At 31.7% G+C, this 16,085-nt stretch overlaps 1 protein-coding gene across 1 annotated transcript; it reads right to left on the bottom strand.

Moving 5' to 3' along the window:
- Positions 1-116: 116 nt before the first annotated feature.
- Positions 117-8,956, bottom strand: ABCB28 (non-intrinsic ABC protein 8). The gene is made up of 16 exons (XM_047320996.2): positions 8,515-8,956; positions 6,763-6,950; positions 6,568-6,591; positions 6,051-6,152; positions 5,674-5,764; positions 5,300-5,400; positions 5,159-5,209; positions 4,942-5,070; positions 4,633-4,695; positions 4,278-4,557; positions 3,689-3,837; positions 3,512-3,601; positions 3,300-3,434; positions 3,167-3,223; positions 3,012-3,068; positions 117-553 (listed from the first exon to the last, which is right to left on the bottom strand). The coding sequence occupies exons 1-16, from the start codon at positions 8,870-8,872 to the stop codon at positions 317-319; spliced, it is 2,112 nt and encodes a 703-aa protein (XP_047176952.1). The 5' UTR covers positions 8,873-8,956; the 3' UTR covers positions 117-316.
- Between the last annotated feature and the right edge of the window lie 7,129 nt (positions 8,957-16,085).

The raw sequence follows: 16,085 nt of genomic DNA, 5'->3' as shown, positions 1-16,085 counted from the left end.
TTAATAAAAGTAATATATTAATAACATTTCTTAATTTTTTAGTGAAATTTTGAAATATATTTATAAGTCGTTAAAGTAATAGATATCTTAAAAAGGAAAGTGTAACTTGAAACCCATTAGATGAAAAAAGATGAGACCTTGTATACCAAAATACAATGTAAGAGTGGCTACAGCCAATTTCCTTTAACTGTATGATTTCTTTTCCACTCTCTCAATCTCTGTTTTTCTGCAAGGCTGAAAGCAAAATATCCAGCTCTATGTATGGTGCATTGCTATCTGGTATAACAGAAAATATTCCCACTTTTATTATACCAATTTATTCAAAGGCAAGCCTTTGTGTGCCAACCAGTGAAGCATATTGGCCCTTCTTAGCCAATAGCTCAAAATGAGTGCCTAATTCTGTAATCCTCCCCTCAGAACAGACTGCAATTTGGTATGCATTTTGGACTGTGCTTAATCGGTGGGCTATTACTAATGTGGTTCTTCCCTTCATCAAATGGTTGAGAGCTTCCTGGACCAAGCGCTCACTGACAGCATCCAGGGCACTGGTAGCCTGCACCAGCAAAGAATGTCAAAATCAAGACATGCATAAATAGGATCATATCAGGGTTTTAAATTGTGGTTGTTTAGGTCTGACACGAGTGAATGCAGTCTGCAATCACGTCTAAATGCAGCAACAAATAAAAGTGTTACATCACCTTTTGCTTTAGTTCCCTCCGAGATTGGGGTTCCAATTGCGTTTGTTCAACATTGGGATATTTTTATTTTGCTACATTTATATATGATTTTTCTTTTGTATTTGTTTTTCTTTTAATGAAAAATTGTTACTTCTCAAAGTTTCTTTACCGAATTTCAATAAGTTTGGTTTGTCAATTAAAATTTTATGAATTGACAATTTTGATATTTTCTAAATTCATAGCAGATTCTTCATCAAACATCATGCGTCTATGCATCTCAACAAAATAGAGTTGATAAATGTAAGAATCATCACTTACTTTAAACAACTTGTACCGTTTCTCAGCCAAGGGATGGAGCTATTTTTACTTCAGTCAAGAGTTCTCTATATCTTTTGTCTTTGATTTAAGGCTCCCAACTTTTTACTGGAACAGTTCTAAACAATAAAATTCCTTATTCTATCTTGAATACTAAACAAGACCTTCATCCTATGCCCTTATGTATCTTTAGGAGCACATGTTTTATTCATGATCTCACTAAAGGTAAAAATAAACTATTTGTAGAATTTCTAAAATGTATTTTTATTAGTTATTCCTATTTCCAAAGGGATACAAATGTTTCTCTTGACCACTTTAACTGTTAGGTACCTTTGTTCAGGAACCAAAGAGAACACGCTCTTGTCACAATAACGCTCGAAACAACAAGAGATGAAATTATGAGTATGTATATTATTGAATTTGTAATGTATATTAAGAGAAATACAATTATATGTCCCAAGGAAGCCTCCCTTCCTCCACTGGAAAATGTCCAGTCTATACCCAAAAGGAAAATATCTGATAATCCCCTTCTCCCTCTATTCTGTTTCTTATTTATGCTTTCTCTCTACTAACAAACTATCCCCCTTTCCCGCCTTTAATTTCCTCCCCTCATATACTTTTAACTTCCTAACATTAACAGTATCTTGTCTTTGTTGATGTTACTTTATTTGAAAATGCTCTTTATTTTCTTCCACCATTGAAAATGTTCTTCTAGAAGTTCCACATGTACTTCCAACCGCACTATTTGCTCATGTTCCAACACCATGGTTCACTAAAAAATTCACTTGATAGCATAGTTATACTCAATTTTGGACTTGGTAATGGTGACATTTTTTCCTCATTAACCGAAATCATCTTTGCCTGACATTTTCTTGATATGATTGTCATTCATCATTGAACTTTTCATTAGTTGGACCTAAAAATAGTCTCCCTTCGTGATGAGTTACTAGAGGTGTATATGAACTACATTCTCGCAATTCACGTGTTGGATGGGGGCTTTGTTGCTCCTTCTATGCGCTAAAGCGATCTCCGAAGCATGTTTTTGTTAGTTCACGTCCACTCTGCTTGGTTGCTTATTTGGTGTGCTTATTTGTCGCCCAAGTGACACTCCTATGGGTCCAAACGTGAAGCTTCTTCCAGGTCAAACGGGTGATTAAAAGGCCTTGGAAGATATCATTGTCTATTAGGAAGAGTTAATTACCTCATTGTCACTAGTTCAGACATCACATTTGCATTTATGTGATTAGCCAACTTTGGAAGGGTCCATGTGATGGTCACGAGTAAAATGGCAATCGTATACTTCAATACCTTATAAATGCACTAAGTTGAGAATCAATATTCAAGGACACAGGAAATTCCAAAATTATTTGTTACTTCGATGTTCATCGCAAAAGATCACCATAAAAAAGGAAGTTCACTTTTGGCTTCTAGTCAGTTTCTAGGCGGAGGAAAATTGGTTTCTAGGCGGTTTCTAGATCAAGTGATGAAGCTGAGTTCTATGTCATGGTTGTATCTGCTAGTGAGATTACATGACTTAGACAACTCCATCAATTAAAATTTAGAGGCACTCAAAGTACTAAATTTGTACGCAACAATCAAGCTTCTATTCATATTGTGTCAAATCCAATCTTCCATGAGTAGACTAAATACATAGAGATTGACTATCACTTTGTGAGAGAGAAGATGCTCTCAAGAGAAATCATCATTGACTTTGTTAATTTTAGAAGCCATAAGGGCTCCCATGTTGATAGCATATGTAACAAGCTTGACTCATATGCCATAGGTATTTCAGCCCGAGGGAGTGTTAGAGATGTGATATGATTACATTAAATGGGGAAATAAGATTTGATAAAGAAATATTTTCCATTATTAAGTATTAATTTTGTTCTTTGTTATTATATCTCTTCATTATAAATAAGAGTACTAGTGTGTACAAATCACACAAATACAAACAATCCTCTCTATCAGAAGCACGGAGAGAGTATATAGAAAAGCATAGAATTAAACAAAAAATATCACCTCATCAAGTATAAGGATGGGAGCATTCTTTAGGAGAGCGCGGGCTATGGCAATTCTCTGTAATTCAGAAACAAGAGTCAACAACATTTGAATGTGTCCATGCGTAAAATGCATACCATGCAAGGTGAGGATAATATAGGTGAACTCTACTGTACCTGTCTCTGTCCTCCACTCAATAGGCCTCCACGCTCACCAACAAGTGTATCATAGCCCTTTCAAGAAAAACAAAATTAACTATAAGATTTGTATCTATATAAAAGCATATGCAAACTCAGAAGAGAAACCAACCTGTGGTAGTGAAATTATAAAGTCATGAGCATTTGCAGCTTTTGCTGCCTTAATGACATCTTCTTTAGAGACATCTTCATCTGGAAGCCCATATGCAATGTTTTCTCCAACAGACACCGAAAACAAAACAGGCTCCTATAATATGTAAAATTTATAAAGAAATGAAAACAATACGTTTGATATCATACATAAGATTCTTTCTTATTCCTTACTTGATTTACAATGGAAACAACCCGGGCCCATTCACTCTTGTCAAATGTTCGGACATCCTCTCCTGCAACTGTTATACAGCCACTTGTTGGCTGCAGAAATAAAGATTACTTTATGTATCTATTTTCAAGACAAATATCCATGAAATTTCATCTTACAGCATAAACTGAAATCAAAACCTCATAAAAACGAGACAATAGCTGGACTACTGTACTTTTGCCTGCACCACTTGGACCCACCAGTGCAGTTACAGTTCCACATTTTAGTCTTAAATTTAAGCCACGTAAGATTTCCACATCCGGCCTTAATGGATAAGAGAAATATACATCTGCAGTATAATATGAGCATAGTCATTGAAAGAGAAGGAAAAAAATAAAAGAAGTATCCATTACAAAATAATTCAGATTATTATGAAAATGTTATTATAGAACTACTTCAAACTTATAATTAATGTGTGCCTGTGTGAGAGAGTGAGAGATCAAATAAGAAACTAAAACTTCAATTGTCAGATGGACATAAATCTTTAATATTGAAATTGGATGATAATATCATATCCTTAAGAGGAAAGCAACCAACAGACGGTCAAAGTCCTTCAAAAGAAAATTCATGCATTTAGTTACTTAAGTTCATCTCATAACTAAAAGAGAAGTAGCAAGTTATTGAAGCTTCCATTGCAAGAACACTAGCAAACATGGCATTTGATATGGATGAGTGATACATTAAAACAACACATCACAAGGGATACAAACAAAATTGCAATAAAGATACCTTCAAGGCAAATATCTCCCGACCAAGCTATGCTAAATAAATTGCTTGATGTTTTAAGAGCTGACATAAAGTGAAAATAATTTTTTTGGTTATTCTCGGTAGAAATATTAGATAAGACCAATTTATAGTTTTCATCCTCCACTGTTTTTTGTCTCAGTTCTCTTTCTAAGCCATAAGCCAGGGCATCATCAACTTGAACCCCAGAAAAAACAGAGTTGATCCTCTCAACAGCAGCAAAAGTTCCACGGAGATCTCCAAAAGTATTAACCAGTCCTTGAACCTAAAAGACACAATATCAGACAGGAAGAGGATAAATATATAAAGAAAAACAAAGTCAACAACTCAAATAGCTTACAGCGAATGTTAAAGTGAAAGTATAACCGATAAAAGATGCCATGGTTCCAACAGAGAGTTCACCCTGAAAGCAAGAATTAAGGGTAGCTCAGAAATATTCATTGGTCAAATCTGCATAATAAGCAATAAGAGAAAGATGTATATGATCATAGGAGAAAGTTATATCAGAAGAAAGAATGCATATACTGATATAAGAAGCAATAGTAATCATGATTGACAATATGTTGCAGAAGGCAATAAAAGAAAAAATCATGATTAAATTTATAATTATATAGAGAAAAGACAAGTTTTAAAAGCTAGAATTGCTTACCGCCTTAACCTTGCTTCCTCCAAGACAGTATAATGCTATTAAAGAAATATAAACTGCAACTCTAGTTAAAGATTCATTTACAGATTTGAAAGTCCCAAGCTTTATCCCACTAGATTGGAAAGATAGAACCTGTATCGAACAAACAAATAACATGGGAGTTTCTAAGAGGACGCCATGCCCTTTCTGAAATTAGTTATTGGTCCTTAAATAATCTTACCTGATTAGCAAAAGAGAACATTTGGCGCTTTTCACCACCAAAGGATCTTACCTGTAAGCATATATGTCACTGTTATAAATTGATGCCATTACCACACACAACATATGTTTGTAATTGGGCCACTAACTAATGGGAACTCACTGTTCGAATAGCTGAAAACGTTTCAGTCACACAGTCAGATATAGATGCTTGGGCCTTCCCATGTGCTTTAAAAACTGGCAATGTCGATCTCTTGTAGACAGCTATAGAGAACCATAGTGAATCAGCGAACGATACATGAAATGAAAAATAATGTTTCACAATTTTCTTCTACAAATTATTGTGTTTACTGTTTAAGCTACATACAATTGTCAGCTTGCATATAAGCCATTTATGAAATTATGAAGCCTATTACCCTAACACTTCAGAAAGGATGAAGACAAGACAGGTGATTATATTTCTGGTTTTTATAATAAACCATAACAGTGTTGAACATGGTCATTGAATTGATTTCATTAGACAAAATGTAAACTTACCAATTGAAATGGAAACTGCGAGCATCAGAACACCTAGAATGGGTGCCAGTTGCGGTGATAAAGAAAAAAGTATGAATATTGTTCCAATGACCTACAAGAACAAAGAGAGCAGAAGCAGCAATGACACAAACGAACATGAGCAGCAAAATGCAAACAAAAAATATGCATAAGTATAACGTAACTGACATAAGAAAATAGAGGTTCTCTCTTGAAAGGCATGAAATCATTTCTTTCACACCCAAACAAAAAAATATGTGGCAAAAATTTCACTCCTCAAGATAATGCCCTGAATCCGCGAACAAAGTGAAAAAGGAATAAACCATACACATGCTTAAATATAGAAAATATAAAGCTCACATTGGTGTAGAGTTGCTTGCCTCAGATAATGCCCTGAATCCGCGATCCCTTGAGACATTCTCACTGACAATATTTTTAAGAGAATCCAAATCAGATGTTAACAAACCTGTGAGTTCACCAACCTATAAGCAAATTCAAGAACGTGCAATAGTTTTTGCACCTACTTTGTCAGTGTACACTATCATTAAGAAAAGAAACAAAATGATATTGTTTGCTCAATAAAATAAAATTTTATATTTTTTAAATAATATACTGGTATTCATAAAATCATATTGGAAAGCGATTCAGATTAAGTTACAGCAATAGATGAAACATAGGGATACAAAGAAAAGAGAAGACGAAGAAGACAAAGACAATAGAATATGGAAAACTAAAAGCACATATATCTCAAGAGACAATCAATCAATCAGGTAAAGGTGACAGAGAACAATGACTATCCGCTTCTGCTTACAGTGTCTCAGCCCAAATATCTCAAGAGACACCGATAAATATGGAAAACTAAAAGCACATATAATGTAAGTAACTTCATACACATACCTTATATTTGTCAAAAAACTCAATCTGCACAAATAAAAAAAAAAACTATATGATTAATCAATCAAAGCAAAATAACTTTCCATTCAATAATTCAAACAGCCATAGATATTCTAACCAATAACTATCTCCAAGCATTACCAGTGAGAGAAATAATATTAATAAATAACAATAAATAGAAAAACAAATTATCAGGACCTTTTGAATCAATATTCTTCCGAAGATCTGAGCTCTTAGTGTCGACATAATTTTCTCCCACACTATGTTCATGTTTATAACAAAAATAATAGTTAAAAGTGGCTCCAAGGCATACAGAACTCCAATTTTAGTAAGCAGCTTCCATAACGGTTCAGGTCTAGCTCCAATTAGAACTTCAAAAAACCGTCCTAAAAGAACAACAACGCATAAGAATGAATATATAACATGATCAACAGTTAAGTCATGTATGAACAGTACGTAAAAAGGAATAAAAAGGACCAAAAAATAATAGCACCCCCTAATGCCATGAGTTAAAACTGCATTAAAAATTCAAATTTGCACAATACCCCAAAGTATTTTCCATGAGAAAATATATCATCATCCCATTTTCTACGAAAGAAAGAGAATTTTATTCCAGTCCTCCTAGAACAAATATTTACATAGCCAAATTATTCTCATTTATGTTTGGGCACTCACCAAAAAAAATTAAAAACATAAAAATAGTTATATTATTAATTTGATCTATATATGTATATATATCAACAATACTTATATATAATTATATAAACTAATTTTAATTTAAGAGAAAAATTATTAAATTTCTTCTTCTAAAACTACAAGTGCAATACGTATATTTGCCACTCTGCCTAAGTTTCGGTCCCTCTCACCGATACTTGACAAGACTTATGGAAATGTAAAACTGCTTTGAAAATTTGTTGACAGTCATAAACTCCTAAAAAAATTGAAGGGACTAAAACTTGAAATAGAGAAATAGTTTAACCAAAAACAATTTATAAAGAACTCAAATAAGTTCTTTCAAACCCGGTCGTGGTCTTAATTTAATTAATCCTTAAATCATGAAATTTCAAATAAGACCCATCAATCGTTAATGTGTTTCTTCGATCAAATTAGTACCCCCTCCACATACCTCAAATACTAATGAAACAAACGACAATATACCCTAAAAAAATAATTTAGCAAACAAATACATATTCAAGTAACCGAACAAAAGTTTCAACATTTAAATCTGATCCTAAGTTTTTCTTTTCACTATTAAGAAGTATTTTTCTGTTTAACACGAAAAGTAATTCCAAAGTGTTGACAAATAATATTTCAAATCAAAGTTGACGTTTTAACATTCCAAAGTGACACAAATCGAAAAACCAGCCATTTTAATACACGTACCACACCAAGCTAGTAGACATACACATCTAAACACGTTATTGAAAGAAAAAACCATATTTTTAAGAGAAAACACTCTAGCAGTACATATCTATATAATATATAAAGAAACCTTTATTCATTTTGTTCATACCTTACAACCTTCTTATACTTTTCTAACTTAATTACACATACTACTCAAAGTAATTAATTTAATTAAGTTTTAAAAAATATTACTGATGTATTAAATTAAATACAGGAAGGAGTTATTCTATGATGTTTTTCATATAGAAATGATTCATTTTCAGTTTTTCTTTAAAAAAGAAAAGTTTGGTTGAATGTGCAGATTGTATTGTTCAACCAAATAGTTCAGAATATGATTATGTTAACGTTACTTTCTTTCTGACAATGAACAATCCGTTATCAGAAAAATCTAAAGGTATAGTTTTAGGTGTTGTTTATACCAAACAAGACAAAGATTCATTATTTCACCCAAAGAAGTCATTAAAATAAAATAAAAGAGAGTCTGTAAATTTGGGCAATTACTTAAAACTTAGGCAATTAGTTTAATTACAAAAGAGGTGATGTTACCGGAAAAGAGGGGCATGGATAGGGTACAGGTGGAGCAGGCGAAGAGCGTTGCGAACACGAGAGCCAGGCGCAGTTTGTGGTTCATGAGAAGCGTGCAGAGCAGGCTCCACGTGATCACGTTTTGCGGCTTTGCCTTCTCCGGAACCAACCCGATCAGCTTCGGATCCGGGTCTCCGAAATTCGGGTCGGATGCGGGCGCCGTAACGTAGGCGCGTGGCGGAGGGAGGAGAAAGCGCGAGTGGAGGGGGCGAGGGAGAAGAAGGGGTCGCAGTGAGAGGGGTGGTTTGGTAATTTTGGTAGAAAGAGGAGAATGAAGAAGAAGAAGAGGATAATGCAGAGAGAGTGTTGCAGAAGCCATTGGCTTTGAGGAAGATGAAGAAACAGTTGTGTTGTGTTGTGTTGTGAGGTGCAGAGAGACTAAGGAAGTGAAAGAAGAAGGGAGTTTTTTGCTTGTGGGACTCATTTGATGGAAAGTGCTGTTTATCCATTAAAAATTACTTAATTTTGTTTCCTTAATTTTTAATTATCTATATATTTTATTTAATGTATCATCTTTAAATTAAAAAATATATATGATATGTAACAAAAAGCATAAAAAAAGTTGCCAATAGTTAAACAATAAGGATTTCGATTGCTTAAAAAATCACATTCAAAATTCAATATATTTAGAAATGAAATTGTGAAAAATTAAATTTAGGAATCAAGTTTAAATTTTGTAAAATATTGGGAGCATAATTATAATTAGATTTTTATTTCAAAATTTTTATTTGAAAATAAAAATTAAATATATTTTTAATTCCTAAATTTAAATTCAAAATTAGAATTTGTTTTAATATATTTTAATATTAAAAATTTTTAAAATAAATAAATATAATCGTTTTGAATCTCAAATAATATTTTTAATTTACACTTAAATTGAAACATGTTAAATGAGATAAATAATTACATCAAGAAAATTTCAACTTAAAAAATTTATATTTATTTATTTTTAAAATTTAAAACCTAAATTATATTAAAACTTGAAATAAAAATAATTCTAATTTTACACTAACTAAAATAATATTTAATCTTTGTTACAATATTAAAAAACTTACATAGTCGTGGTTTAAGATTTTCAATCAATATTTGACTTTTATGATTTAATTTGATTTGTTTATTATTTAAGTCACTTCAAACAAAACCATAATTAATAAGTTTGATTTAGTTTATTTCAATTTAATATAAAATTTGAAATAAACCTAATCAATATTTTATAATTTAAAAATAAATAATCAGTTTAATATATATATATATATATATATATATATATATTAAATAATTGATTTAATATAATATGTATTAATATCTTTTATTTTTTCAGTATAATAAAAAATTGTAACTCTAATAAAACTATTATAATTTTAGTAGTTAATTAGTAATATAATTAAAGATTTATTTTTCGTAAATATTTCACATAAAATTATATTAGACATAAGTATGAAATATTTTTAGTTATTATTTTTTTAAAAAAATTAACAACAATATAAAAATAACTATAAAGGAGTTTATAATTTATTTTATTATACTAAAAATAAAATGTTTCAGATATATTAAATCAATTATTTACCGACAATTTAATTTTAATCGATTTTGTTTTTTATAAAGTATTTAAATATTTTTAACAAAATTAAAAAAATTATTAAATAAAGAAACATATTGCAAAAATATGTAATTATAATTATATTTATAATGTTAACTTTTTCTTATGTTCATAAGAATTTTCAAAATATACCTTTATATATGTTTATTATTTCTGATGGACTTAAATATGTGATTTTATATTTCAATTTAATAAACTGTTATGTCGATTGTTTTAATTTTTTACTTTCAATTCTAAATCCACATTCAACAATATTGAACAGAAATTAAATCCATAAAGGTTTAAATTGTTTAGTTTTGATCCATTTTCAATTATATTTTTCATAGTTTTAATCAGAAAAAAAAAACTAATAATCTGGGTGAACAAAGTTAAAGCATCTTCAAACTATAGAAAAAAAAATGGTTCTCGAATATTTTGAACAAATGTTAAACTGGGAATCGGTTCAATGAAGGAGATAAGTTCAATCACTTTCTATTAAAAAAAGTAAAGTAACTTTGGTAATTTTACTCTATTTTTAATTGGTTTCTTTTTTTTTGAAAATTTAAAATTGGTTATTCAACCATGAAAATTAATTAAAGTTATTCTGACTTATGCAGCAAAAAGTCACTTAATTCGTCTCATGCTAAACTTTCATACAGGATATCAATAACTTATTTAAATCTTTGTCTATTTATTATGGTACAACATGTCACATATTTTAGTATTCAGAATTAATTAATAATATAAATCAAAATACTTTTTCATATTAATTATAATCATAAATAAAATAATATTCTTTTATTAATATAAAATCTATTTTTCACTAAAACATGAATAAAGTTGATGAGAAATAAAAACATAAAAAATAAAAATGAAACATTAAGAATAAAAAAGAAAAATATATTACTTGAGGATTTAGAAAATGATATCCAATATAATTGATAGTATCCTTAGAGTCTTATATGCGATTTTTTTGTTATCAATCATAACATTACGAGTTGATTATCTATGTGATGTTTGTATGTATAAGTAGAACAACATGTGGAATTGAAGGAGTTTTGGTGCAGTAAAGTTGTTTGAGTAGTTTTACCATGTAAGGGAAGCTAGTTTGTATCTTTGATTTTAGTGATTTTATGATTGAGTTAGATATTGCATGTTGATTGTGAGAAAAATTGCAATGTTATGTTTCTTTGTTGAAATTTGATTGGAGTGTGTTGATATAATGTGACAATGTGTTGTTTAACGTTGAAATATGAGTTTGAGTTGATATATGTTGTTTGTGGGTTTTGATGAGTGATTGAATGGGAGAGTCATAATTTGAGCAATTGGACAAATTGATACAACTTATAAACTGTTTTAAAATTGTTTAAACCATAGGAGAGAGTACAAAGTACCAATTTGAGAAATTGAACAAGTTAAACTCCCTCATTCATAACACTTTCTGTCATAGTGATGGGTGGTAACAGAGGGGCATCTAGTGCCAACTCACATTTTCAAGTCAATGAGCATTTTCACTCCAAGCATTAGGCGTAGGATGGTACTGTTAGGCACCACTTAGTGGGCTTCTGACTTGGTTGTCACTAGGCAAATTCAAAGTCAAGGAGCTCACTAACATTGTAGGACATTTTCAAGGAAGGAATTTGATTAAAGGTGTGATTCTCTAGGGTGTGCATTATGGTAAGGACAATTCTATTGTGTGAATCTATGATGAATTCTACTAATCATTCATACTCACACACAGGAGAATGATTAGGTAGTGATAGAACCAGCTAGATTACCCTTTTGTTCTCTTTATTGTTCTTTTGTTGTGTGCTCTGATTTTGCAATGATCACCTTGATTGGTGTGACCAAATAAGGAAGCGGGTCCTCAAGGAGGAGAGGATGCATCAGTTTAGTCATCAACTTTGTTTCCCTTAATGTTAAATCTTTTGAAAGACCTTATGTAGTTTCATACTTTTGTTTCTAGTTTATGTTGGTTTTGTATATATAAATCTACTCTAATTCTATTCATCTTTTGGGGTAACTGTAATAAGGTAGTCATATTTAATTCTCCACTAATATATGAAATCAACTACATGCTATTTTCTTTTAGTATGCTACTAAATGGGATACTATATATTCCAATGACAGTGAAGTATTTCCAAATATCTTTCACAAAATATGCTTGGAATAGATATAATTTCGTCTTATATGTATATAAGTTCTTGCTTGTACGCATCTCGTAAAAGTGAGATCAACATCATTATATACCTTAGTTCTTGAAGCTTATTCATGTATATGGTTATTGTAAAAATTGTATGCTTTTAGTTCATTTTCAACAATAAAGTTATGCAAGGTAAAGTATTTTATTTAGAGATGGCAAAGTAGATTAGCTTAAAGGTCCTCTACCACATGTATCAAATCAAGGAAACCAAACAAACAACGATATTAACCCAAAACATAAAGGTTTTTCACAAGTGCATTTTCTTATTATGCTAATACTTTTAATCTTTGTGAAAATGTGTTGTGTGGTTGTGTCAATGAATCTGTACAGTCGATTCCCTAGGGCAGAGAAGTGGAATCCACGTATTAATCTCTTCATTCTTCTTTGGCAACTTCAGTTCCATCGGGGAAACCATCAAACACCCTCCCCATTCCATCTTAACCCATTAAATTACAATGATTATATTTGAATTTGGAGAGTTCAGCACTAGGAACGTTCGAGCACGAGCAATTGCAAAAGCGGCAAACCTAATGAAGTGAGGTTTTATGAGGCTTTGTGTATTCCAATGAATTCATAAGCATGAAGCTTTGCGCAACTGATATCTTTGGAGCAAAATTGGAGTAAAGGATATCAATTTCCTGTAGCTAAAACAAGGTATTTATAATGTTAATTCTTATCATTATTTGAGCTGCATTTTAGTAACAAAATCAACTATCCTTTAACTTGTTACATGCTTAAATCCTCACTTTTATCTTTCTTTCGTAAATAATCTTATTTTAGGATACATTTGTGTAAATAGAACTTTAATCCCCTCTAGTGGGGACTTGCATCTAGGGATGAAATATGACTCACTATTTATCCAAAACCTGTTGATGGATTGGCAAGTGTACCAAATTGCACAAGTAATATAAAAAGGTAAGACCAAGTATTGTATCCTAGAGGACTTTTGGCACTTAACAGACGTGTGATAAATTAATTAATTAAGACTTAAAATAAAAGACATCATTGGTTTAAAATGCAAAGACAGAAAATTAAATATGAATACAAATTGATCAATAGTAGAGTAACACAAGGATGAACGAATGTTGTTTAATATGAGATGAATATGTTGTTGGGGTTAGATTTCATCAAGTTCCCTCTCATGTATATAAGAATTCCTCTTTATGCATTAATGTTAACGTTCACTAAAGTACTTAGAACCCAACCCCTGGGCGCAATAAGCCTGCCTCAATTCCTAGTTCGTGCAATTCCTAGCGTTCCTAGAAAATTAAGTCTGAAGATCAAGAGCTTAAGAAGACCAATCCCTGTGAAATATTACCCTTGGGAGAATTCAACAAGAACCTGAATTGTAAGGAACCTCCCAACACTCATGCAATTCATAAATCATGCAACTAAATGAGTTAAATAGAGCAAACATTGAAACAAATGAATTCCCTAACAATTAATGAATAAAGCAAATATGATTAAGAATCAATTCAAATACATGAGAGTTCAAAAGGTTACATCATTCCCCAACAACAAATAGAGTTTAGTTCCCCATAGACATGGAGAAACTAGATGTACAATGGAAAAGCATGAGATAGTAAAACCCTAAGAGTAGAAGAGGAAGCTTCCGCCTCCAGATCCGCCTTCAGAGAGTAAAAAAGTGTGTTGTTGTGTTGCTCCAGCCAGAGATGCAAAACCTAGAGCCTGGGTCCTTTAAATAAAGTTGGAAAAGAGTAGAAACAGGGCCCGGTCCAAAAGAATCGAAACAGAGCAAAAATTGGGCCTGATCAGCAACGTGCTACGCTTGGTCGCCCGGGTGGTGGACGTCGATTTCCGAAAGGCTTGAGCCTCCAACTTCGCCCAAGCTTCGGGGATCCGACGCCCGGGCGGCGAGCGTCGATTTTTCCACGCTCAAGCCTCCTACAGGTTGCCCAAGCTTCTTGCGGTTCCTCTTCTGGTGCTTTTCTAGGCCTTTCTGAACTCTATATCCTTATCACTTCATCTCTGCTTCCTGTATTAACTCATTTTCTATCAAACCAAAGGGAATTAGTCATAAAATCATCAAATTCAACCTCAACTCTCTTATTCACATAACTTAATGAAAAAGCATGAGTCTAAGAGGGTTTCTAAGCCAAAAAGGGTGTATTTAGTATCAAAATTACATCACAGATAACAATATTTTAAACCGTTATCAAAACCCTAGGTCTTAATGCATGTTTATTGGTTGAGTTATGCTTTACTCATCGAAAAACGTACTGGATCGCTCAAGTAATATAAAATGATAAGACCAAATATAGTTTCCCAAGAGACTCGTGTAATACTAGATAATTCTACGATTAATAAATCATCTAGACTAAAGAATGAAATACTATGTAAAAGTGGACTTTGGTAATTTGAGGCACTTAGAAGTGGAAAAAGATCATAAATGGAATGGAATGACTTTGCTAGGGGTAGATTTCATCGAGTTCACTCCCTTACACAGAGAGTCATCTCCTCTCCATCAAACACTAATGTCAACCCTCTAAAATACTCTAACTGAAATCCCTTCGGTGAAAGAGCTTAGGTTTCCTAACTAAGTGTCAATCCCTTGAACACTTAACAAGCAAATCAGCCTTAAGAATTAGGGTTTAAGACAACTAATGGGTCATGTTCCATTCCTAGACACAAACCACCACTAGATTTCTTGTTTTAAGCCCAGGGTTCACTAAGAGATTTGCATCCAAAAATAGTTGATGGGAAAAAGATTTGAAACCAAAAGAAAAAAAGTGAACGTTGAAGAAACTAATTAGAGACATGTATGTATCTATGTACGTATCTACTATGTATGTATGTACGTATGTATGTATGTACGTATGTACATATGTATATACGTATGTATGTATGTAGGTATATATGTACGTACATATGTATGTATATATGTGTATATATATGTGTGTGTATTTATGTATGTATGTACGTATGTATGTATATAGATACGTATGTAGGTATGTATGTACATATATAGGTATGTATGTACGTATGTATGCACGTGTGTATGTATGCATGTAGGTATGTATGTATGTATGTAGGTATGTAGGTTTGTATGGATGTATGTAGGTATGTATATATGTATATATGTATGTAGGTATGTATGTGTGTATGTATGTACGGGTTGAAAGGCTTTTTAGTTGCGCAAAAATTTAACAAACTAGATTCCCACTAATGTAGTACAGGGTTCAACCTAGGATCAATCTGTAGATTTAAGTGTAGTGTTTTAAAAGACATTGCATTGAATTTCAAAACAGAACCAGAATGTAAACCAAAACAAAATCAGTGCACAAAAGTAAAATTCATTGAAAAGAAATTGAAATTACAATGTAAAATTCATCGACCGTGAGTGCTTGATCAGAGTACAGAAATACATAAAAAACTACACTAAAATTGCGTAAAAAAAACTTAAGAAAACCCTAAATTTACCTAAAATCATACATGAAGCTGAATCAAAGTAAATAAACTCATTATCTATCAATTTCAAAACATTAAACCTAAAAAAATGCATCTAAGGATGAATAAAATTCAATACCAAAGCATAATACCCGTATATGAACTAAAATGAAATTGAAATGAAAGTGTAAAACCTCAATGTATATCAATCAGAAAGCATAAAATGTACAAATCGATTAATCAAAGCATTAAAACTCAAAACATACTCCAGCTATCAGTTTCCACAAAATTCAATAATCTAAACCTCACAATCAAACCAAAAGAAACATAAAAGATTGCATA

This window comes from Vigna umbellata, chromosome 4 (genome assembly GCF_029865625.1).
Source record: "Vigna umbellata cultivar VRB3 chromosome 4, Vumbellata_1.0, whole genome shotgun sequence".
Taxonomy (NCBI): Eukaryota; Viridiplantae; Streptophyta; class Magnoliopsida; order Fabales; family Fabaceae; genus Vigna; species Vigna umbellata.
This window is presented reverse-complemented; position numbering and strand designations above follow the sequence as displayed.